General features: G+C 30.8%; 1 protein-coding gene across 6 annotated transcripts in view; it reads right to left on the reverse strand.

Moving 5' to 3' along the window:
* Positions 1-2,645: 2,645 nt before the first annotated feature.
* Positions 2,646-25,041, reverse strand: part of LOC134712491 (disks large homolog 2-like) — a 104,786-nt gene continuing 82,390 nt past the window's right edge. For 3 of the 6 annotated variants that reach the window (XM_063574090.1, XM_063574087.1, XM_063574092.1), the window contains 13 exons: positions 24,145-24,301; positions 23,322-23,424; positions 22,607-22,709; positions 21,627-21,803; positions 21,137-21,221; positions 20,219-20,333; positions 17,726-17,752; positions 14,253-14,300; positions 13,030-13,131; positions 12,407-12,579; positions 11,778-11,887; positions 8,063-8,154; positions 2,646-6,249 (listed from right to left, as the gene is read on the reverse strand). In XM_063574090.1, the coding sequence (XP_063430160.1) occupies positions 6,143-6,249; positions 8,063-8,154; positions 11,778-11,887; positions 12,407-12,579; positions 13,030-13,131; positions 14,253-14,300; positions 17,726-17,752; positions 20,219-20,333; positions 21,137-21,221; positions 21,627-21,803; positions 22,607-22,709; positions 23,322-23,424; positions 24,145-24,301 (1,399 nt within the window). In that variant the 3' untranslated portion in view covers positions 2,646-6,142. The remainder of the gene's footprint in view (positions 6,250-8,062; positions 8,155-11,777; positions 11,888-12,406; positions 12,580-13,029; positions 13,132-14,252; positions 14,301-17,725; positions 17,753-20,218; positions 20,334-21,136; positions 21,222-21,626; positions 21,804-22,606; positions 22,710-23,321; positions 23,425-24,144; positions 24,302-25,041) is intronic. The other 3 variants (XM_063574088.1, XM_063574091.1, XM_063574089.1) reach the window with 3 other exon arrangements.

The following is a 25,041-nucleotide window of genomic DNA, read 5'->3' on the forward strand; positions in this document are numbered from 1 at the left end:
TGTGATTAGTAGTTGTCTATTATCCAAAATTGAAGTCTACCAGTAGTCTAACACCAAAATATATTCTTGGGCTGAGATATCACTTTTACTTGCCTTTCACTCTAGGTAGGGTAAATAAGTCTTAAACTTTATACTTGGACTATCCCATGGCTGATCTATCTTACATACAGAAAACAGTTAATCCATAAATTATTATAATTAAGGATATCTGTTATTTATTTATCAGGATATTTGGTTTGAAACTCTGCCTGATAATGCAGTTCTATTTAAACACACATTGGACCCAGGGACCAGGAAAGGCACTACTATAAAATCTCAACTATAGATTGGTGTCTAAAAGAAAGTCATTTTAAGTTTATTTCAATGGAAGAGGTCTTTTAAAATACATTGAATGGATATCATAAGGCTATGATTTAGTTTTGATTCAATATGAAACTTGCTGTTTGATTTCAAAGCCTATTTCAAGGATCCAGTATTGGAGGAACAATTTCATAAAGGAATTTTAGAGAGGAAAATTGACATATTAAAGTAATGCACACATGGGGTCCATTTCATACAACATGGTCACAGATTTTTTTATTGGTTTTGGTAATTTGACTTGGTGCAGATCTAAATTCTGTGAAATCAAATGACTTGAAACTAACAATAGATCTAGAACACACACCATGACATTGTAGCCCCGAAACTGATCTAAATTACCTTATTTTTAGCCTGGATATTTTGTATTCAAATAGTCGTGCTGATTAAAAGGTGCCGTTTTTCTCTGCTTGAACTACTACAGAAACTACATGGGACATACTTTTGGTATGGTTAGCTGATTTGATCTGAAACTTGGAAAACTAAAGGGCCTGCCAGAAATTATGTAATTTTTCATCAACACTATTGTCCTTTTATGAAGTCTCAGAAAGCTCGACATAGGGAGAGTGATCCGGTGGTGGTTGCAGTGTTGACCAAGCTAAATATTTCAGAAGGTAAAACAACCTGGACTTTTCATTCTTTGTATAAAGATGCCTTATGTTATGAAGTTTCTGTCAATCGTGTCTATTGTGTTTGACCTCATTTTCATGGTTCAGTGGCTACTTGAATAAAATAGTTTAAAAAAAGTTTAAATATCTCTTTTTATGAGTAATGGGATAACTATATTTAGTATATGGGTATCTTGCAAGGTCATCAATTTTCACTTGACCATGAACTCATTTCATGGATCAGTAAAGGTTAAGTTTTCACTGTGTCCATATTTCCGATACAATTAGCAATTGGTGTATGGAATGATTGTAAGGTGTACATGAACAACTGGCAGGTGTCAATTGACCTTGACCTCATTTTCATAGTTCAGTGGTTATAGTAAGTTTTTTTTTTTTGTCTTTCTAATACTGTATGCAATAGGTCTATATTTGGTGTATGGAATGATTCTAAGGTGTACAGATCCAACCGGCAGTTTCATCTGACATGAACATCATTTCCATGGTGCAGTGGTTAAATGCAGATTTTTGCCAATTTTCATATACTGGTAGTTTTTATACCCACAAAAAAGATCACTTTCCAAATTAATACCAACACAAGTATAAAATTTAAGAAAGGAGCAACCGTTTTTGTAGGACCACACAAATTGCAACTTATAATTGTATGAATATGTTGTTGATGTGTCATCATCGTCCCAAGACATTTTCTATCCAGACAATAACTTGAGTGTAAGTGTATGGATCTCTATGCTATTGTACCACATGGTTCCATACCTCAAAAGAAAAATTGTGATTGATTTTCAGGGTTATTGTTATGAAATTAGGGGCAAAAAACATCTTTTTTTTTTGTTTCTGGGCAAAAACTTGTGTATAAGTGTATCCCGCTGCAAATGTTTGCACCTGTCCTAAGTCAGGAATCTGATGTACAGTAGTCGTCGTTTGTTTATGTAATAGATACGTGTTTCTCGTTTTGTTTTAATAGATTAGACCGTTGGTTTTCCTGTTTGAATGGTTTTACACCAGTAATTTTGGGGCCCTTTATAGCTTGTTGTTCGGTGTGAGCCAAGGCTCTGTGTTGAAGGCCGTTCTTTAACCTATAATGGTTTACTTTTTAAATTGTTACTTGGATGGAGAGTTGTCTCATTGGTACTCGCACCACATCTTCCTATATCTATGGATCTCTATGCTATTGTACCAAATGGTTTCATACCTCAAAATGATTGATTGGATTGATTTCGGGGGTTATGGCATAAAAAAACATGTTTGGGAATTAGGATCCAATAGACAAGGATTTTCTGGTTTCCAGACAATTACTTCAGTATAAATCTGGATCGCGATGAAATTGTACCACACCAAAAAGGAAGGACAGGATTGATTTTGGGGGTTATTGCCTCACCTGTTTAGGAATTTGCAGCCAATACACTCATTTGAAGTGTGTTAAATTTGTATTTTCAGGGTCTTTTAAAGCTAACTATGGTGGTATGGGGTTTGCTCATTGTTTAAGGCTGTACAGTGAACTATAGTTGTTAATTTCAGTGTCATTTGGTCTCTTGTGAAGAGTTGTCTCATTGGCAATCGTACCACATCTTCTTTTTTTTTTTTTTTATAATAGTTGAACTTTAAATAAATTATTGCAAGAAACTGTTGGCAGCAATTTGTGAAGTTAGAAAGAAAAGGAAACTATTTTGTTTGATAATTTTTTATACTGTTCTTAAGAAAGAATGATTAGTGTGATATAATGTTTATATATTATCTTTGCTATCACCATACTTCCATACTACAGAAACATTTCTGTAACACGAAAAATCTATAAAGTCTCACAATGCCAATTACATACAAAATTAAGTCAATTACAAAGTTATAATCTTAATTCATAGTCACCAATTAAATAAATAATAATGTCTTTTTTTAAATATTCACTGGGTTTAGTTTCTATTTCCTTTATACTTATAAAATTATCAACTTTAATAGTGGATGCAAGCTTCATTGCTGTTACGTATTGCACTTTATTTTGTTGACTGTAAATGGATGTGTATAGGTGGCATCAAAACACGATAAAATAACTGTACTAAAGCACACATGACCATATAGTACTGCAAGCAATTCAGATCTTCAATACTATAAATACATTGTTCTTTTTTCTAAAGTTTAAAGGTGCCAGAGAAAGCTTTCCAAGAGGAATATCAACTTAATCATATTACTCCATTTCCTTCGCAAAAGAAAAAAGTCAGAAGGAGACAAAAGCATGTATCTGAGTATTGAATTTAAAGCTTCTATAAGTTTTTCTGCAACTTTCAATGGCTGGTGAGATGAAAAACATCTATCTTTTCGTAAACATATTTATTCTTAATAGTACAAACATTACATTCCTACTAAACTTTTGCTTCCTATTAAATTTGATGAATTAATTATGATATAAATTATGAACAGTGAAATATCATGATATGGACTAGGTTCAGACATGAATTTACAACTATGGGCAAGTGTGCATGTTAATTTAACATGCAGAATCGAGGTGAATTTACATTAGATATCACATGATGGAGTTATTTAACAAATTCATTTAAACTAAACCTGTAATATATTTTTATGAAAATACTGCTATAAAAGTTGTTTAAAGCATCATGGCTCCAATATATTTCCAAACTAGACGTATCTCTTTAAACTAACGCGTACATGAGAATTTTGTGACAGCTTTCTCTATAGTGCATTGGTGAACAAGGAAGACTCACATGGCGATACAAATGATAAGCTAGAAATATACATGGTTTGTATATAAAACACTACACAGCAACTAGAAGCCAGCTTCAAATTCAAAAAGAAATTATCCATTTAATAAAAATATCAACTAGCTGAGATAAATATTTAGTTTACGGTAATTGTTATGAAATTTGTCTGTATTTTATATATAACGTTCAAGTACTGGTACTTGGATATAAAATATTAATATTCAAAATAAGAATCCTCTAAATGTTTTCTGTTTTTCAGGTAATAGTTAGCAAATATTTGTTGTTAAATTATTAAAATTCTTGCCAATAAAATAATACAATACTTACTTGTTTGAATTTTCAAACTATTTCATTCTTTGTGTCTATTTATATTAAACTGGGTACTATATTGTAACTGTAACTTGCAAGATAATTTTATGTTAGCATTATGCATCCTGATATATCGGGAGTATTCATGATATGATTTACTCAAATATCAATTATAAATTCTTACACACTAGATTATAAAATATTGACATTCCAAATTAATTACATACAGTGTGATAAATCATAAGTTCTTTATAAAGGTTTTAAAATATGGTGTAAAAGTCACATAAATATATGAAAAAAGCAATGAATATCAACATACAAAATTCTACATATTCTTTAAAAATTCAATTCATGCACACTTAACATGATAGAAAATCATTATATGCACACTAGGCATGAACATTGTAATTTATACACTAATGTACACAGAAGATGATGTTAATTAAAAAAATATTTAACAAACTTGTGTGTACCTGAGGATTAAAAAATTATGTAAAAGACAGAACCAGGTGAGAAGAATAGAAAATGTGTGAATAAGATACAGAAATAGAATGGAACTATAAATAGAATTTATAATGCAAGAACAATCGAATTAAATAACATATCATGATTTCCAAAGTATTTGGTATAAATAATAAGCTGCTGCAAAGATGACATTTTGTAACAAAAATGTTGAAAGCAATCTAGTAAAAAGCAAAAAAAATGTATGCTAGTTAAAGCCTTGTAAAGATCTGTTTTCTTTATCACTTTAGGTAGTAATATTTGTAAGTTAAATATGTTTCTTAATACAATTTCAGTCTTCTAAAAAAGAAAAATCCTTAGAATTTTTAGTGTCTTGAGTAATACCTGTAGCATAACAAACATGTAAACAGAATCTTCTATTTACTTGTATAAATGGCAATTTGGAGGTAAATTATTTCATTATAATGTAAAAATACACCTTAAAATCAATAAAAAGATAAAATTTACAGCTAAAATAACTATAGAAACAAAATATACATTTGTACAAAAAAAACAAAATCACAATTTAAAATTCCCCAAATTGTGTCATTTTACATGCTAAAAACTACAAATAATTTATGGAATAGTTTCCCCAGAAAATCTACAACTGACAATTAATGATAAGGGTACACATGATATTGCTGGATTAATTCCATTCAAGTATTAAAGTATGGAAAGATAATAGAAATTTTTAATTAGAGGAAGGGATGACACCATCAGATTTTTTCTTTACAGGTCATAGTGCAAGATAAAGGGCATTTTGATTTGAAAATTCAATAGTCTGATTGATATGACACAAATAGGGAACAACAAACTTTTAGAGATTCTTAAATGCAAGAGGGTTTGGACGGACAAAACATTGTGTTTATATGTATCTGTTGGGACATTTCATGTGATTGTCGACAAAAAAGCTGCCAAGAACATGAAGGAAATATTTTCTCACATAATTTTTTTTTATACAATTTAACATATGCTCACATGTAAGAATTTACTAATCCTTTACAATCCAAATTTTGTTTCAAATTTTTTATATCTAGCGTAAAAATTATAAAATCAGTCATAACTGTAAAATTTGAATAACCGTTACCAATTCTCATTCTATGTCATTCAATTAAATCTAGGATTTTTCTATAGTGTGAAGTAAGAACTTTGAACAGATGTCTTCTGCAAATATCATGCATACCCTAGGTTATATACTTTAATGCCACAAAAAATGTTAGTCAATTTATATTCTAATAAATTCCAAGTAAGATGTCAATTCTTTTTGCAAGAATGTTTGTGTCAACATCTTAAAGATTTGAATTTGTTAGCTCAAATACTAGATGAGTCAAAAAGATGCAAAAAGCTAAGAGAGTTCAGGCATTTCCCCAGATAGTAAGAACCTTAGAGGAACTACATGATGTTTAACACCAATCAATTTTTTCCAGTCATTTGCTTAAAACCAATCAAAAATGTCTTTAATTGTTCTTGGAACAATCAGGAAATAAGAAAACTACTGATTGGTCAATTGTAAAAACTAAAATTTATCACAATTTTCCAACTACAAACTATGTGGCAGTTTGTGTCAATCAGTTTACAACCATTCATACAACAATCCTTGGGTCTGTAGTAATGTTAAGCCTGTGTAGGTCTTATTTACTTTCATAACTTGTCCTTAGCTGGAACCCAAATTGTTGGCCCTGACTGGTCTCGTATGACTTCCTTGACCTTTGTGTAGATTTCAACAGCTGTATCTCCCTGTACAACAGCTAAAATGAAAAAAGAATTAAACTGTGAATATAACCTTTACTTTTAATTGAACCAAGCATACCAAGGTAATTAGAAACCAGATGCTCCGTAGGGCGTAGCTTTATACGACCGCAGAGGTTGAACCCTGAACGGTTGGGGCAAGTATGGACACAACATTCAAGCTGGATTCAGCTCTAAATTTGGATTGTGATTAAATAGTTGACACAGCATAGGTTTCTGACACAGAATGAATGTGTTCTAATGAACTTAAAATTTTTGTTTTCTCTTAGAGCAAAGTTAAATTTTGGACCCCGATTTGGACCAACTTGAAAACTGGGCCAATAATCAAGAATCTAAGTATATTTTTAGATTCAGCATATCAAAGAACCCAAGCAATTCATTTTTTGTCAAAATCAAACTAAGTTTAATTTTGGACCCTTTGGACCTTAATGTAGACCAATTTGAAAACAGGACCAAAAGTAAAGAATTTACATACACAGTTAGATTCGGCATATCAAAGAACCCCAATTATTCAATTTTGATGAAATCAAACAAAGTTTAATTTTGGACCCTTTGGGCCCTTATTCCTAAACTGTTGGGACCAAAAGTCCCAAAATCAATACCAACCTTCCTTTTATGGTCATAAACCTTGTGTTTAAATTTCATAGATTTCTATTTACTTATACTAACGTTATGGTGCGAAAAACCAAGAAAAATGCTTATTTGGGTCCCTTTTTGGCCCCTAATTCCTAAACTGTTTGGACCAAACTCCCAAAATCAATACCAACCTTCCTTTTGTGGTCATAAATATTGTGTTTAAATGTCATTGATTTCTATTTACTTAAACTAAAGTAATTGTGTGCGAAAACCAAGAATAATGCTTATTTGGGCCCTTTTTTGGCCCCTAATTCCTAAACTGTTGAAACCAAAACTTCTCAAATCAATCCCAACCTTTCTTTTGTGGTCATAAACCTTGTGTCAAAATTTCATAGATTTCTATTAACTTAAACTAAAGTTATAGTGCGAAAACCAAGAAAATGCTTATTTTGGCCCTTTTTGGCCCCTAATTCCTAAAATGTTGGGACCAAAACTCCCAAAATCTACCAACCTTCCTTTTGTTGTCATAAACCTTGTGTTAAAATTTCATATATTTCTATTCACTTTTACTAAAGTTAGAGTGCTAAAACTAAAAGTATTCGGACGCCGACGACGCCAACGTGATAGCAATATACGACGAAATTTTTTTCAAATTTTGCGGTCGTATAAAAAATAGAGAGCTGGTTGGTAACATTGGAGAGGTTGTAGCTTCAACATGCTTACTTAAGTCTTGTTTTAACAACAGGAAATGCAGAAAACCATAAGTACTAAAAAATGTATATAGCTGGTACATAATGAAAGAATCATGTAAAAGGTTCATCAACATGGGTACAGAAATAATATAACTAGATTCTTTTCCAGATATGGTAAAGATAACGTATTGTTATGTAAAACCTTAAAATAATATTGAAAAAAAAGTTTGAAGTCAACAGCACAATTTATTACAGCCGCAATCCAGGCAAACTTTACAGAAAATCTGTATGGGCTAGCTCTTATAAATGTTTTGTGCTATACACCTTATCGCTATTTGTCCGCCATTACTGGACATCACACAGGTTCCCGTAAAATTTTGATGTCATAATACAAAATATCTGACGCCACAATGGAAAAGTGATTATTGTATGACGTCAATAGTTCAAGCGGGACAGATTCTCCGGTCAGCTGGGAATAGCGATAAGGTGTATTATTTAGGGTGTATTTTTGTTAAATGAACAAATATATCAAAAGGCTACTTACACGTAAAATATTCCCCAAATTCATGTTCTAATTTCTGAGTTCTCTCAAAAGTCATTTTAGCTTGGTCCTCTGTAATCCTCTTATTCATATCCCTGAAATAAAATCATATATGTTCCATAAAATTCTTAAGAACTTCCTTCTTTTTGTATCCAATCTTTAAAAAAAATTACATGCAGAAACCCTGACAACTTTGACAAAAACTTCACAAAATTTAGCTAGAAAAGACTTATTTTACTGGGATTAAATAATGATAAGAGGACCCTGTAATGCACTTTAATGTACATATATGTTGCAATGATAATCAGCAGGCAGATTTAGTAAGTTTTTTTTCAATTTTTCTCATGTCTGATAATTCCACCTTTGTTATCCAAACAATTTTATTAATGTGTATCTCCTTCTGAAATGGAGAAAGTCCATGTACTTTGACAACAGAAAACGAATACTGTTTATAGATGAGTATGAAAACAAAACCCTGAAACAATTTGCAGATATGTTTTTTAGTCCAAATGGTTGTGTTTCACCAAAAACTGGAAGCATGAAACAAAATGTAAACTGGATCTGCAAGTCATCAATATCAATAATGTTATTTCCTAGCATAGTAAAACTAAATCTGGACAACAGATGTTCATATGATGAAATCATAATCTTTCAGTCAGTTTATTTGAAGTCTGGAGATGGCATGTCAGTTAACTGCTAGTAGTCTGTTGTTATTTATGTATTATTGTCATTTTGTTTATTTTCTTTGGTTACATCTTCTGACATCAGACTCGGACTTCTCTTGAACTGAATTTTAATGTGCGTATTGTTATGCGTTTACTTTTCTACATTGGTTAGAGGTATAGGGGGAGGTTGAGATCTCACAAACATGTTTAACCCCGCCGCATTTTTGCGCCTGTCCCAAGTCAGGAGCCTCTGGCCTTTGTTAGTCTTGTATTATTTTAATTTTAGTTTCTTGTGTACAATTTGGAAATTAGTATGGCGTTCATTATCACTGAACTAGTATATATTTGTTTAGGGGCCAGCTGAAGGACGCCTCCGGGTGCGGGAAATTCTCGCTACATTGAAGACCTGTTGGTGACCTTCTGCTGTTGTTTTTTTATTTGGTCGGGTTGTTGTCTCTTTGACACATTCCCCATTTCCATTCTCAATTTTATTTTAACAGTTGGTTTACAGAATGACAGACAGATGGCATATCAGTGACAGGGACATAAACATTAGTTGATTAAAACCATTTCATTATTTTTTTGTATGGTTTCAGAAGTTTTTTGTTTTTGTTTTTTTTGTCTCATATATACTGGCACCCAGTTTTCATTCACAATCAATGTAACGTTGTCCGCCTATGGTGTCGTCTTATGAACATGCCTGGTCATAGGATTTGCCGAAAAGTGTTTGTTTGGGATCGTGAAATGTCGAGACGTTACCGAAACACATGGTTTAACAGCGCAAAAACTCTTCTGGACAGATGCAATCTTTCACACCTAACTGAAAACGACTCCGCTATCTCAACAAGATTCATACTCGACTCTGTAAAAAGTAAACTTGTAGCAGACTTCAAAGACAAGTGGTTTAACGAAATAAACAGTATGCCAAAGTTGAGGACATATAAACATTTAAAAACCGATTTTTTTGCCGAGCCATACGTACAAAAGCATTTAACAAGGACACAAAGATCTGCAATCGCTAGAATTCGCTGTGGTACTTTCCCACTAGAAGTCGAGCGAGGACGCTATAGAAACATTCCAATTGAACAACGAGTTTGTAAAATGTGCAATACTGGATCTATTGAAGATGAGCAACACTTCATCCTGTACTGTGATCGTTACTCTGTTTTGAGAAATAAACTATTTACTTCAATATCACCAGACCCTGCTTATCCTCTACGCATAAATGAACTTCCTCCAAATGCTGCCTTAAATGAACTGTTATCTAACAACAACAAAAGTATAGCGAACTTTATCTTGGACTGTGATCGTATCAGAAGAGAAATTATTTAACTATTTTACTTGAACTGTTGAATTTTCTAATAATTTAGACATTCGTCCAAAACTATGTGTTATCTATTTTTCAAATTTTGAACTTTAATTTGTCAGTGCATCGTAAGCCTATCTGGCTGGCTGTAATGTAATATTGTATTGATATGTATCTATTGTATATATACAGGTTGCACTATAATAAATCATTCATTCATATATATATTTCTATAGATAGATAGATAGATTATTTTTATTAACCAATCATGGTGCCCAAAATTTGAGCTATACAATCAAATGAATGAATTACAAAATAAAGCACAGAAAATGATTAGAATGATTAAAGTACATTTAGACAACAAAAAACAAAAAAACAAAAACAACACATGAATACACATTTACACTAATTAACCTGATATAAACCAAGTTATTGACAAAACATAGTTGTTATGGGTGCCACTGTGACCTGGAGAAATTACATAATTCTTTATAATACTAGGTCTATGGGAGACAACTCCTGATCAATTTTATTTCCTATATATATCTATCTATTTTTCTTCTATTTTTTTCTTTTTTTTTAAACAACAATATTTTCTATAATTTTCTTTCGTTCTTCAAAAAAGGAGTGCAATAAATTAGATAAGTTTGAAGTTACAAACAAATCTTCAGATGAAAGAATCCAAACAAATTTCATTTCATAAGTTTGAAGTTACAAACAAATCTTCAGATGAAAGAATCCAAACAAATTTCATTTCATAAGTTTGAAGTTACAAACAAATCTTCAGATGAAAGAATCCAAACAAATTTCATTTCATAAGTTTGAAGTTACAAACAAATCTTCAGATGAAAGAATCCAAACAAATTTCATTTCATAAGTTTGAAGTTACAAACAAATCTTCAGATGAAAGAATCCAAACAAATTTCATTTCATCAGCAGAGCTCCAGATAAGAATTCATAAATTGGGGTTCTTACCCACCATTTTCTTATATAATTGGGTGATAAAGTTTTTTAATTGCATTATCAATTCCAATTCACCCCTCAGGTTAATATCAAATTGGGTTTTTCACCACCAAGCTCCTTAATGTATTGGGTTATTTCATCGACACAATATTGAATATTTAGGCAATATCAACCCCAATTTTTTTTCCATCTTAAATTAATATGTTTCTGTATGTCTTTGTTTAGCTCTTTTATTTGGTTTATTCACTGAGGAGCAATTATTGTAGGTTTAATTTGTGTCCCGTTTCAAACCTTTTGCCAGTTTTGTATTTTCTCACAAAAAAGGATATGTGTATTCACAGGCAGTGGCACTCGTCTTATACTTTATATAATAAATTCTGAGACCAGTGCCTGATTTCAGCTACTTGATGCAGGGATCTATTTTTAGAACAACAGGAAATTTCCAATTATAAATATTATAAAAATAGTTTACGTGACGACTGTAAACAGATAAGGGTAAATAACCCAAACAATGTCCAATAAAAGGGTTGAGAACTCATGGTTTTGGCATATAATTGGGTTGAATTAATTGGGTTGTTGAACCCTTCAATGGACAATTGCATTGGGTTTTCTATTATTTGTATTGCGTGATCACGCAAATACGCAGCTTATCTGGAGCTCTGCATCAGATAATCTTGAAAAATTTTGGAATATAGTTCTATAGCATCCACACACCTTACAATGTTTAACACTCATAAACCAAAGTATCTGTTAAATTAAATTTCATGTTTTTAACCTGACTTACATTATAGATTCTACAGACTTTGGTTTGATAAGGATTGCTACTGGGTATAGTCCAGCGACTTGTAATCTCTTGATTGCATTGCCACTAACATCTAATATACAATGTTTTCCCTGAAAAACAAAAAAGTCAACACATAAAAGTAAAAAAAAATGAACTGCAGATACATAATTGTAGTTGGTACAGTAAAACAATGTTCATTTCATTTGGGTCTCTTTAGACCTTAATTATTTGGAAAACTTGAAAGTTATGCAGAACATATTGTCTTATAAGTCTTAAAGTTCTCATAATGGAAGAAAATTCAATTAAAATTGGATGAAAGTGTAATACCATAAATCAGATCGACAAATCTCTAAAGCAGAAATTTTCATTCAGACTAATTTTTATGTATTTAAAAAACCCTCAACACAACATATGACACAAAGGTTAAATCTGGTATGAAGGTCAGTGTATTCCAACTACATCAATCCTCTCTTCTTTCCTGGAATACATGTTGTCAAGGGTTTGATAAAAATAGTGTGAACCCAAGACTTGAGCATTGTTATTTGCTGCTTCTCCATGTGCTATAAACTTAATTTTCAAGCAGACATAATATTCCAAATTTCATTATTCATACTAAAATTAAACCCCACCTTTTCAGCTACTTCTTTAACTGATGCTACACTTGTACCATACAAATTATCATTGTATTGGCCAGCTTCTATAAATAAATGATTCTGGATATCTCTTTCCATTTGTTCTCTCGATTCTACAAAATGATAATCCCGACTGTCTTCCTCATAGTCACGTCTTGATCGTGTCGTATCTGAAAAGAAAGTACATGTTGAAGTTTGATTTATGTGAGAGTGCTTTTTTACAGGAAATTCGTTTTTCATGTTCAATTACAATGATTTTCAGTTGATACATTTATGATTTTTTTGACAGATCAAACAATGAAAAAAACCCAAAAGATTTTAAATATTTCAATGAAAAATTCCTGTGAAAAGTTCCTTCCCGGAACAGTGCAGATAAATTAATGGACAGATATTTCTTACAATCTACAAACCGTGTAGCAGTTGTACAGATACCTTTCCTGAATTTTTAAATAACACAATACCACCTTTGTATATTACATACTTTATACTTTATTTTATACCTGGTTAACTCTAATAAACAATGGTCTTTTATTTAAAAATGTTATAACATGTTTACAAAAAAGTTATGAAAGTTATTTTGTGTACATCAGAATTTTATAACTTATGTTTTTAATACTTACGTGGAACACAGCTGCCAAATTTATCAGGGAATTCTGATATCAAATCATCATTTATTCTGTCCTTCAGTGGACCAAGTATTATCACTGGTCGTGTGTATTTTACTGTAAAATAGAAAAGTTAGATATAAGTTCTGTTTCCAGTAAGTCCACATAACTTATTAGTTATTAGGGGAATGATTCTATTGCTTATCTATTTATTACTAGGTTTTATCAATTTTCTGAAGTAAATGAAATAACTGCCAGTTTTACAACTTGAGAAAGATTAATAAATCTCACCAATTAATCAAGTAAGGACTAAGACCCCACCAGGGGAGATAAACAACAACATATGATGAGATCCAAATGAACCAGGTGAACAAAAAACTTAATAGGAATTAAAAGTAAACAAAGCAGGACTTCTTTAAAACGAATATACTACTAACAGCAAAATGTTCCCTCACAACAACCATGTAGGTTATAGATGTTTTTAAAAAACAAACTCACTCAACAAATCAAATATCTAAACAGTAAATACCAACTATGAAGTGTTGGTTTGAACCAGCTCAGGATTAACCTCATAACCTATAGCACTTTAACGCAAGTGAGAGGGACAACTAAAGGTGGTTTGCAAATACTTAAACAAGTATATACAGATGACCTTCAGAGGAAGTTTAGGTATACAACAAACAGGAAATTGATAATGCATTACAGGATATACCTTGTAGAAAATGGAGAGCTGTAATGCATAATGACAGGTTTGAATTATATTTATAACCTGCAATCCAAAGGGGAAAAGGGGGGGGGATTACTTTGTATATTTTTAATGGCATAAGTGTGCCGCAAAACAGGGTCTCCTTTTCATGCCCTGCTGGTTAGAACAGTGCCTCTTTATCATGTCCTGCTGTTTAGAACAGGGTCCCTGTATCATGTCCTGCTGTTTAGAACAGGGTCGCTTTTTCATACCATGCTGGTGAGAACAGTTTTTGTTTTTAAACAAAGTATTTGTCTAGAACAGGATCGCTTATTTAACTGTTTAAGAAACAGTCTACAGTCCAGGTCTAGAACAGCATCTATTTTATACAGTTTAGAACAGGGTATTCATTTTCTAAGGGTGTCTAGAACAGGGTATATTTTTCAATGTTTTTCTGGTTAGAACAGGGTATGATTTGGCAAGTGCTTTCGGCCCAGTAATATCCAAAAGGATAGTCAGTTACCCTCCAGGCATGCAACTTCAAAATACTTACATTCCTGTTGGACAACAGCTTCATATGATAATATTGGTTCCTCTCCTCCTGAAACAATAAACACAGAGTTAATATCAAACTCATAACTAAAAGTACACACACCAATGGTCAATGCATGAAATACATGGGTCAGATTTGTTACTATTAGATTTAATGTGAGAACTGTGTAAGGAAAACATGATTTTTTTATTTAATTGATTGACCGATTGTCGGTTGCTTAACTTCAAGTGAGCTTATATAATCTTGTTTGATATAATTGTTTCAATTACATTGTACATGTGTCATAATGAATCAGCATTGTCCATCCATTCCCTCAAAAAAATCCAATACTTAGGAAATCTTAATACACTTATGAAATGTCATTCCCTTCTCTTTACATAGATTCAATAAGTTAAAACATAATTTTTGACAACATGTGATGTCTTTCTACTATGTTAACACGTATTTCTTTAGTACTACAGTGAAAATTGAGTAGAGAGATTTTGACTTCCCTAGCATGAGACAGGTCAAAAGACTAAGATTTCATCTTTAGAAAGAAAAAGAGGGAGACACTGTCCTAGAGCTGGTGGGTTGACAATTGTAATTATATTATCAAATAATAATATGAACGGGATTTTTATCATGATATCTAGAACATCTATTTTAACATGATTATCACACAAAAAATCACATGAATATAATTTGTTGGTTCTATTGTTTTTTGTACAAAAGTTACTATCTTTTGATATTAAAGTGGTGAATTGAGCAAATGTTAATAATATATATATCAAAATGGCATATGAAGTGATGTTATGTGAATGAGATACAAAAAGTGATTAAAATGTAGAAAACCATTTCATAATTTAAATTATAACAGCTATCCTTAAGTATTTTTTATTTACTAACACCTGACATTCTGATCTATGAAATATGTGTAAGTAAAGCACCCACCACACACTACGAAGATATGACATCATACACTTCTTCTGCTGGTGTTGTGGTAAACAATGAACATAATCAATTACTTACTTCAAAACAATTATCCACATCTTATGATGATATTTATTTTATTTTGAAATTACCAAATAATTAATACTTAAAAAAACCCAAAAAACAGTTATCTAATGCTTTAAAAATATGTTACTATGTCTACTAGAAAGAAAAACATGGAGCAGAAAAGTGTAAGCATAAAACACAAATGTGGTAAAAATCAAATCCTGATTCTGAAATATTATCTGTAAATTATTGTCCTTAATTTTAGTATCAACTTAGTCAATCATATCTTTATTTCCAAAACTTTGTAATTTCTAGCAAACTAATTCTGAAAGCAGTTGAACATAAGCAATAGTGAATACTGTTCCTTGTTTTTCACCATGACATAAGGATGTAGGCTTTTGTTAATTTCTGAAAAATCCCTGTTTCATCGGTTTAAAAAAAATGTATTTAATATCTGATATAATTTTGTACTTCAAAGGAACCATACAATTTACAACAAAAAGTGATATGTAAGATATAGCCATTTAAATTTAAATTGCATCCTGCAATTTCCTCACTTAATCTACCGTGTAAAAAGTTGTTGAAACCTAATTTTCCCATTAAATGTACAAATTTTGATTTCTGAAAACTGATTTAAAAAAAGATTATCTTCACATATACGTAAAGATACCTAAGACAACATAAACATGCAGTGACCTATGATGATAGTATTTTTACAGAAAGTATGTCCATTAATACCTATACCCCTCTTGTCTTATCTAACCTAATGTATTGCAGAATTGTATTGATTTACCAATCTACATAAAGTAAATGTATACATCAATTTCCTTATCTAACCTAATATATTGCAGAATTGTATTGATTTATCAATCTACATAAAGTAAATGTATAGATCAATTTCCAGTTTCTTTTTAAGAATGTGCAACACCTTTTGGTCTATAAGTGTAAAGGAGACTATGGACCAATCCTGTCTTACTGTTATGCAATAAAATAAGCACTGTGACAGGTACAGGAAATGCACTTTGTGTGAATGAATGTTATCTTTTTGACGATAATCAATATTTGTGTAATATGTCTTTTATTGTAGAGAAATTCTCCATAATAACAAGAACACTTGGTATATTAAACTGTTACCATTATTAAGTGAAATTGCAGTGGAGGATCCAGAGTAGGTGAGGTGGGGTGGGGTGGGGATGGGAGTTGTGTTGATGATCAATGCATTTGAATGGGGACATGAGTTGGACACCCCCTTTTATCCTGGGTTGGGAACCCCTGCTTTTTAAAAGGCTGGATCTACCCCTGGATTGTACAATCCATTACAACAAAAGATTACTCTCTACCTTCTGGTAATATTATACAGACTTTAAAAGAATCATCTTACTATTCAACCTAAGTACAGGAATTACTATTAATGTACCTAAAGGAGTAAGAGTTAACTATCCCTTTCTTCATTCTTTCTTTCTAAGCAAATTGCATAAGCCTGTGGTGTTATTAAGCTTATCTATTGTTTTTTGCCATGTGATATTTTTTTAAAGCCTAAAATGGTCAGTAGATTTCACCAGCTAACATTTAGTACTGCTTTTACCATTTAACATCTAGTTATCCATGAAACCATAAACCAATTAATTCAACCAATCACCCACATCAATTAATTTTCCTTTGGTACCAGAAGTTATGTGCAGTTGCTAGACAACATCCCTAGTTAGAATGTTCACTGATAGATCAAAGTTAGAAGCACACTATAATCTAGACTCTAAGTATGACATTTATCTCATCTCTCATGCAACGTAGATAATAAATAATTTTTTAGTTTCATCACTGAAAGTTGCTTTATGATGATTGTCCTGTTTTAATTTTCAAATATCTGTATACATTGCAATACACTTTTAACCCGACACGAAATATGAAAAAAAGAATTAACCCCAAAACATTCTACATTATCTTTGGCTGATCAAAAAGTAATTAATCATCATAAGCATAGATAACTGAATAAATCAATACATCTTTTTTTAGTCATCCTGAAATACCTGGTCCTGCATTTTTATTAAACTAGCTTTATGGAAATTTTCTATTTTTCATTTTAGCTATAAATATAAGATTTTAATTTGAAAGTACGGTTTATCAAAATTTGCTTAAATTGACAAACAGGAATTTAAGTTATTTACATTACATTAAATCATTTCCTTGATTGATAATATTTCCTGTTCCTAGTAAATAAATCATAATTATAAAAAAATATTAAAAAAACTATCAACTTGTTATGTCATATTTGACAGAATTTGACAATAAATATGGAGTCTTCAAAGTTAAAACAGAAATTATTTGAAAATTAAAACAAATCATTCAGCTCAGCAATGTACACTTTGTATATGGAATTTGAAGTGATTAACATTCATGCAATACAATAAACATAGTTTGTTTCATGCCGATGTTTGTGGTGACCTGATTATTATAACGGCTGTATAGAGAGATAGAGAGAGAGAGGGTGCTTTACTTACTCCCATTTGTCTCATTTTCACCCATTCCTAGTAGAAAATAGAAAAATGAAAGAAATCATGTTATGAGTTAGTGAATAATGTTAAAAAGGATCTTCTTTCCAACTTCAAAACAGCTATTCAATTCTTTTTTCATTAAGTAAATGCAAACATATTATTCATGAAAAATGTGATGATATTTGACTGTTTTTTTTTAATCATAAAATCTAGTCACAAATGAAATGACATCCAGTATGAATTATTATTGACATTAAAGTCTAAAGCTGTGTATTTGTTGGTGTGTTTTCTATACTGCATAGGCATAGTGAGAAATGAATTGACAACATTAATAAGATTCCCTCTCTATGTTTTTTTCCCCTCAGAGGCAGTAATTTTTAAACTTTTAATTTCTTTTTCTGAATGATATATTTCAATAAATATTTTCATAAAATATGCAAACCATTTCTAGTGGGGTAATATTTAATAGAACATATATGTTGTATAGAAAACACAAGAAGTTTATAAATAAATGTAATTAATGATACAATGAATGATTTGAAGTGTAAATGATTCAATTATATTTCTTTATACTGTGTGCAAAATATATCATTTCATTATTGTTATCATTGTTATACAGTAGTATAAGTAGGCAAGTAAATAGCCGGAAAAGTGTATCATATTTACATAAATATGTCTAAAAATCAGAATAAGCTGGAGGTAAAGTCCAATATGGAATTATTATTGTGCCTTGACTGAATAAAATAATACAAATTTTTACTTTTGAGCCAACTACTTTATACATATTTTTTTTACTGTAGTAATAAATCTTCAAATTTCGAAACTTAGCACTATTAGTAATGGCAGCATCTAAATTTTAATCATGTAAACTATTTTTGTACATGTGTATGAACCAGCAATACAATGCAATGAAGATATTATGTGTGTATAAGTATAAATTGTGCTTATTAACAGCCAATTAGATAGACATACATTATTCTCATTTTTTGAGATTTTTAAGCAAAGAAATAATATGCACAAAATGCATATTTATTGCAAAAAAGTTACTTTTATCAACAGAAGGCATACAATATAAAGCATAGTACATGTAAGTGTCACTACAACTTATAAAAGATCTAACAACAAAACAATGGTTAACAATTAATAAATATTTATCACAGAAACCCTTGACAAGAAAGAAAATCATCTGTTAGTTTGGCTGAACAAATTTGGTCCAATTTTTACATTCAAACGTGTTAATAGAGGCTAATGTATAACATGTAAATGAAATCTTTTGTAAATTAGTTAATATGAAAATTTTATCTCCCTTATCATTTGGAAAATATTGAATAATGAAATAAATACAACTTTTCAATATCCTAGAAAATCTAATTATTCTTATTCTCAAAACTCTAACTTTTCGTATTTTCAAAACTCACATATCATAATTTCCATTAATAGCAAAGAACTACCATACTTATTACTTGCACAAGATACAACACAAACAAGCAGAAGTGTATTAGTTAAGTGAAATAGTTTCTTCACTAAAGAGATGTTATAAAGACAAGCATAGTGACATTAGTATCTACAGATGTTTACTATTGTTACCTTCAGCTAAAAGGAATAAAAACAAAATACAGGCAAATTAAACTGGAGTAAACAATCAATGTTTCATACATGTCATTTTAAGTTGGAACTATGCTACAAGTTTCACTCTTTAATACTTATATTAACAATCAATAAACCAAACAAGTTAGAGATATTTTTTTATCAAACATGAATGACTGATGCCATGTCTTAAAACTACTACTGTGGATTCGTTTATTTTCTTGGGTACCATTTTTCGTGGAATGAAGAAAAGTGACTTTTTCTTTGATATTTGATTTTAGTGGTTTTACAAAAGTCTAACAGCAAATTAGCATGAAAACTTAAAATTCATGTTTTTTCTGTACTAGGGAAATCCAATGAAAATTGGTATCACATGATTGATAATGAATCCACAGTATGAGAAAATGTTGATGAACAGTATTATTTCATATAAGGATACTGTAATTGTGAAATATAAATATATATGCATACAGAAATGCTTCCTTGCAAGATTCAAACTACCAAAAATTTTAATAATAAGATATTTGTACTACATGTACACGATTCAAACTATTAATAGGTCTTTTAATACATATTTTACTACAAGAATAAATAACATACACCCTTATTCCTTCTATATTTTATACAAAATCATTCCATGCAAAGTCATTCTGACCAATCAGGATTTTTGCAAATATGTAAATTAATTTAAAAAAATCAAAATAAATCAACTCATTAGAATATTAAATTTAAAAAATAAATAACATTGCTAAAAATAAATTTATCAGATCATATTTTATCTATCTGATTCTTGCCCGGACAATACAAACACAATTTCCTGAATATGAAAAAAAATCCTGATATTTTTTTTTTGCTTTTATAAATGAAATTTCAAGAACTTCTCTCTCTATGTCAAACTGTATGTTAACTTACGTTCATCAGCACTTATATCTTCACTACCACTCTGATCTTTACTCTTCATAAAGGGAAACCGCTTGGAGAAGGAAAAGTTCTTCTTCTTTTTATCGTTAGCAGATAAACTTTGTTGCTGTGAAAAAAATAATAATATATTACACTGGACAGACAATAAACAGAATTTAAATCATTTACTAACAATCAACCTTGCAGTATTTATAACACAAAGGTTATGAGAAAAAGGCAACAAAATTTCATACATGGCATTTATCTGTCCACTTATCAGGATGTTAATAGGTTATGAATCTGAAAACTCATCACAGTATATTGTGCTCAAATAAAACTTTTGGGTTTTTCCCGTTTGGTATTTGTAGTACATTGTAATTATATATAGATGGGAACTAGTGTAACTAGTTCTGCAAGAGTATGTACTATTTATAAAGTTTGATGTTATGTGCACAAGGCACGAGAAAAGTTTTGGCGATTTCTACGGGTGGGGTTTTATGGTACTACAATGTATATAAAATTTGGCATTTAAATGTATTAGTATCCAATGTGCTCGCAGTTACGTCGAATTGTCATGAAGTGAGTTACATTAGTATATATACAGTGGCTGCTATGTTTATTGCATGTATTTATATTATGTTGTTTGTATCAATGGGAAACCTGTATTATAAAGTTTAATAAAATTTGTATCGCAAGAGAAGACAATATTTTACTGAAAGCAACTAACCTTATTTCTGTGTTTGTTTTGCTTAAAGCCTATTGACCTTAGAGTAGAAATACTTTAAATTTGGACGAGAAGGATGAGGGAGAATTTAATTGTAAAAAATTTCAAGATGCTATCTAAATCACTCTTTTGTTTCTCTCATTTATTTATTATTTCCTGTAGTTTTCTAGTATTTTACCTTTCAAAAATAACTGTAGTATACTTACACTAACACTTACTTTATCTACATTTGAAGTAGTTCTACCAGTAAATTTCACATTTTTTAATCTAGCTCGTTCTTTTCTGTCTACCCTGTAATACAAAATTGTTCAATTTTCTCTACCAAATCTATTCAACATCCATATGCAATATATTGTTTATCTTTTGAAACCTGCAAGTCTAGTGTAAGCTTTTAATTCACGGACTGAAAAAGTACAAAAAAGTTATTTTGTGCTATATGTTACTATTCTTCAATTAAATCTGAAAATCTGTAGTCAGCAACATTTTAATGAAAATATGCGGCACTCAAATTTTTCATTAAAGCTTAGCTAACATTAAAACCACTTCTTACTCTAAGCCATTTTTTTGGTGCTGAAATTTGTAATTAATATTTGCATCATACAATGTTTTATATTTGATAAATTTAAAGGGTCTGATACACCTTAATGTGTCTTTTCCTTGTTATTGAAAAAGGATCTTTAAACCTGCAATCATTACCTTCGTTTACTGGGAATAATACCCATTCCATCTTCCTCGCCATCAGGCATCACCCGTTTAGCCTGCCACCATTCATCATCACTGGCGTTTGTCACATGTAAAATATCACCATAGTGAAATTCTAAACCTTTACTAGGTAAACCACTGTCTTTTGATGGGTCATAATCAAATAATGCCCTGTAGAGAGAGAAAAGTTTTAGACATAAAACATTTAAAATATCATAGTCATAATCATTTAAATTTCAGCTATGTTCAACACATTTCAAAAGTATAGCTTGTATTGTTGATTCATTTATTTTGATAGTAACCAATTTTTGTGGATTTAGGAAAACTTAAATTTTTCTGGTTAATTGTATTGGTTTTGCCAAAGTCAGCATTATCAAATTATAAATTAAAGTTTAGTTTTGGTGAACCTCTTCCTACAAAATTAAACCTTAAAATTATCTAACAAAATTTGGTATCCAACAAATAATAATGAATCCACAGTATTCAAGAAGAAAAGATTTAAAATCCACTTAGAACCAAGGAGACATCAATTCATAATTTGAAGAAATAGCAGTTTTCTTTTTGCATTTTTAATATTTAATCTTTAGTAAACAGAAAGTTATTTTCTATGTTGCCCATTTTCATTGCAAATTTTCGAGTCAGTTTTTTATACTCTCATTCCAAAATCAACCAATCAAAATGTTGGATTTCATGTTTAGAGCATGATTTTTGTGCTCCAAGCACTGAGCAAAGTTTTATGACTTCAACCCCAGGGGTTCTTTAAATTTGTAGTCCTGGTTTATTATGCCTGGTTTTAAAAACTTTAATCAAGCTTTCAGTGATGTTTACAGATATATGATTAAGCTTCATCCTTTAATCCATCACCATTAGGATTTTTTGTGTCATATACCATAGTGACATTTTGTTATTATGCAGGATAATGAGAGATACATTTACTGTTAAATGTGAAAGATAAAAAACGTTTTCTGCTTTACCTGACAAACAGAGTTCTCTTTTGAGTTGTTCGTAAGCTACCAGTACTAGTATTCATCATCTGTTCCCGTAAATCTTGTATTTTAGCTTCAAATCTGTTATATTCTGAAGAAAAAAAATACACCTTTTTGTCAATCCTCTACTACTACAACTATTAATGCATTTTAATGATTCCATCAAGAATATCTCTTTACATTAATTAAGTATCTATGACTACCCTCTAATAATTTCCTTTACATCTTTTTCAATGTTACTCATGTTAGACTGCTCATGTGATTAGGGACAAATTCTTGTTGAAACAGCTTATTGAAGACTGTACCTTGACCTATAATGGTTTACTTTTGTGGATTGTGACTTGGATGGAAAGTTGTCTCATTGGCACACAAACCACATCTTCCTATGTTAATTGAAACATCAATTTTGAAATGCATAACATTTTATTAAAATATACAAGTCTTTTAATACTGATTACGCAGTATGAGTTAAGCGTGGTTGAAAACTGAACAGTGACCTATAGCTGTTAATTTCTGTGTCATTTGGTCTCTTGTGAATAGTTGTCTCATTGCCAATCATACCACATCTTCTTTTTTATAGTCAATAAAATATGTATTTATCATGATTCGGATAAATCAAGGCTTTAATTATTGTTCAGCATAACAACATAATAAATTGATTCTTAGCACAGGGTCATTTTCTCCTAGCTCACAGAATACCTACCTTCTGGTCTGTACTGTATTTCTAACACCACGGTGTCTCCAGCAGCTTTTAATATACCTGCTGCTTCCTCATGTGTACACATACTTATGTTCTCTCCATTCACCTAAAATAAATAAAATCTAATTAGTTATGACTAACAAAAGGAGATTTAAGACATACAATGAGATTGTAACCCTACAACACTACAGAAAACCAAAAGACATATACTCAAAATTCATAAGTGTCAGGATCAAGCTGCACACCACTTTAGCAAACATAAAGTCATTCTGTTTATAGCATAAATATGAGGAAAAAGTAATTCAACACATTTAAAACGATGGTTTCAGCATACAGAAAGTTGGTGCCTGACACCTTAAAGCTCATCACTGCCAAGAAGCTGAACAAATCTAAATTTCCCCATTTCCATTTTCAATTTTATTTATCATTGTGTTTAGTAGTAGCTGAGAAAAAATGTTAGAAATGGATGGATTGATGAACCAATTTAAAGAAGAACAAATCAACGGAAGGATTGACAGACAAACATGATGAATACTATATAGCTTTGAGTACTAGGCTAGGACTTAACCTAAGAGTGGGGGTAAAAATGTATAATAATATAAATATAATATTATCTTTTGTTTCTACCATATCTTCTTTATTTGTATGAACTGGTAATGAAAACTGATGGATGTTTTCACTGGCAATGCAAACTTTGTAAAAAAAAATTGTATTATGGGCTGTACAGTGATTTTTGGTTACCTTAGTAGAAATTAAACAAAGGGGAAATGTTTACTCATGATCCTAAGTATACACTTGCTATACCATATAAGTATATGTAACTTACTGTAAGAATCTGGTCACCTCTGCGGAGTTCACCACACAGATCTGCAGGTCCACCAGCCAGTATAAATGATATAAATATTCCCTCCCCATTCTCTCCTCCTACTATATTAAAACCTAACCCTGTCGATCCTTTCTTTAATTTTACTCTTCTAGGCTCCCTGAAATGATAAAATGAGTTTACATGAAAATGGTATTAAAGGCAAAACACACCTTACGGATTTCTGATGAAAAAATCTAAACACAACTACAAAATAGCAAGTTAATTACTGGTAGTTTTGAATAAAGAAACACAAAAGAAAACCTCAAGTAAAATTCCTTTCTGTGTCAAAAACACAATAGTTCTACAAAATTCGGATGAAAAAATATTAAAGATTGTTTTAACTTCTGCTGTCTTGCTTTTTTCTAAGTCAAAGGACAGGTCTTAGTACACCCCCCCCCCCCAAAAACAAAAATTCATTACAATGACATTATCTGTAAAAATCCATATTTTTTGGGGAAATATCATTAAACCAGCTTTGGATGCTAAATTTTTTCTAGGTTATAATCTTACTAGAACACACCCGCGAAATCGCGGGCATTCAGAGCGTAGTTTAAAGTATGTAAAGTGTTGTTTGAAGAATTTTGTAAAATATTGAATGACTGGAGAATTTCAGCAAAAGTATCTAAGTCATAGGTTATTGGGGACAGGAAAATGCTTCTTTTTTTTTTTATCCCTCCTCCTTTATTCCCAATATTCCCATTTTTGGGTTTTCTATCAATTTTAATATGAACATTCAAGTAAGGAGCCTGTAATTCAGTGGTTGTTGTTTGTTTATGTGTTACATATTTGTTTTTCGTTATTTTTTTTGTACATAAATAAGGCCGCTAGTTTTCTGGTTTGAATTGTTTTACATGGTCA

The sequence above is a fragment of the Mytilus trossulus genome, chromosome 3 (genome assembly GCF_036588685.1).
Source record: "Mytilus trossulus isolate FHL-02 chromosome 3, PNRI_Mtr1.1.1.hap1, whole genome shotgun sequence".
NCBI lineage: Eukaryota > Metazoa > Mollusca > Bivalvia > Mytilida > Mytilidae > Mytilus > Mytilus trossulus.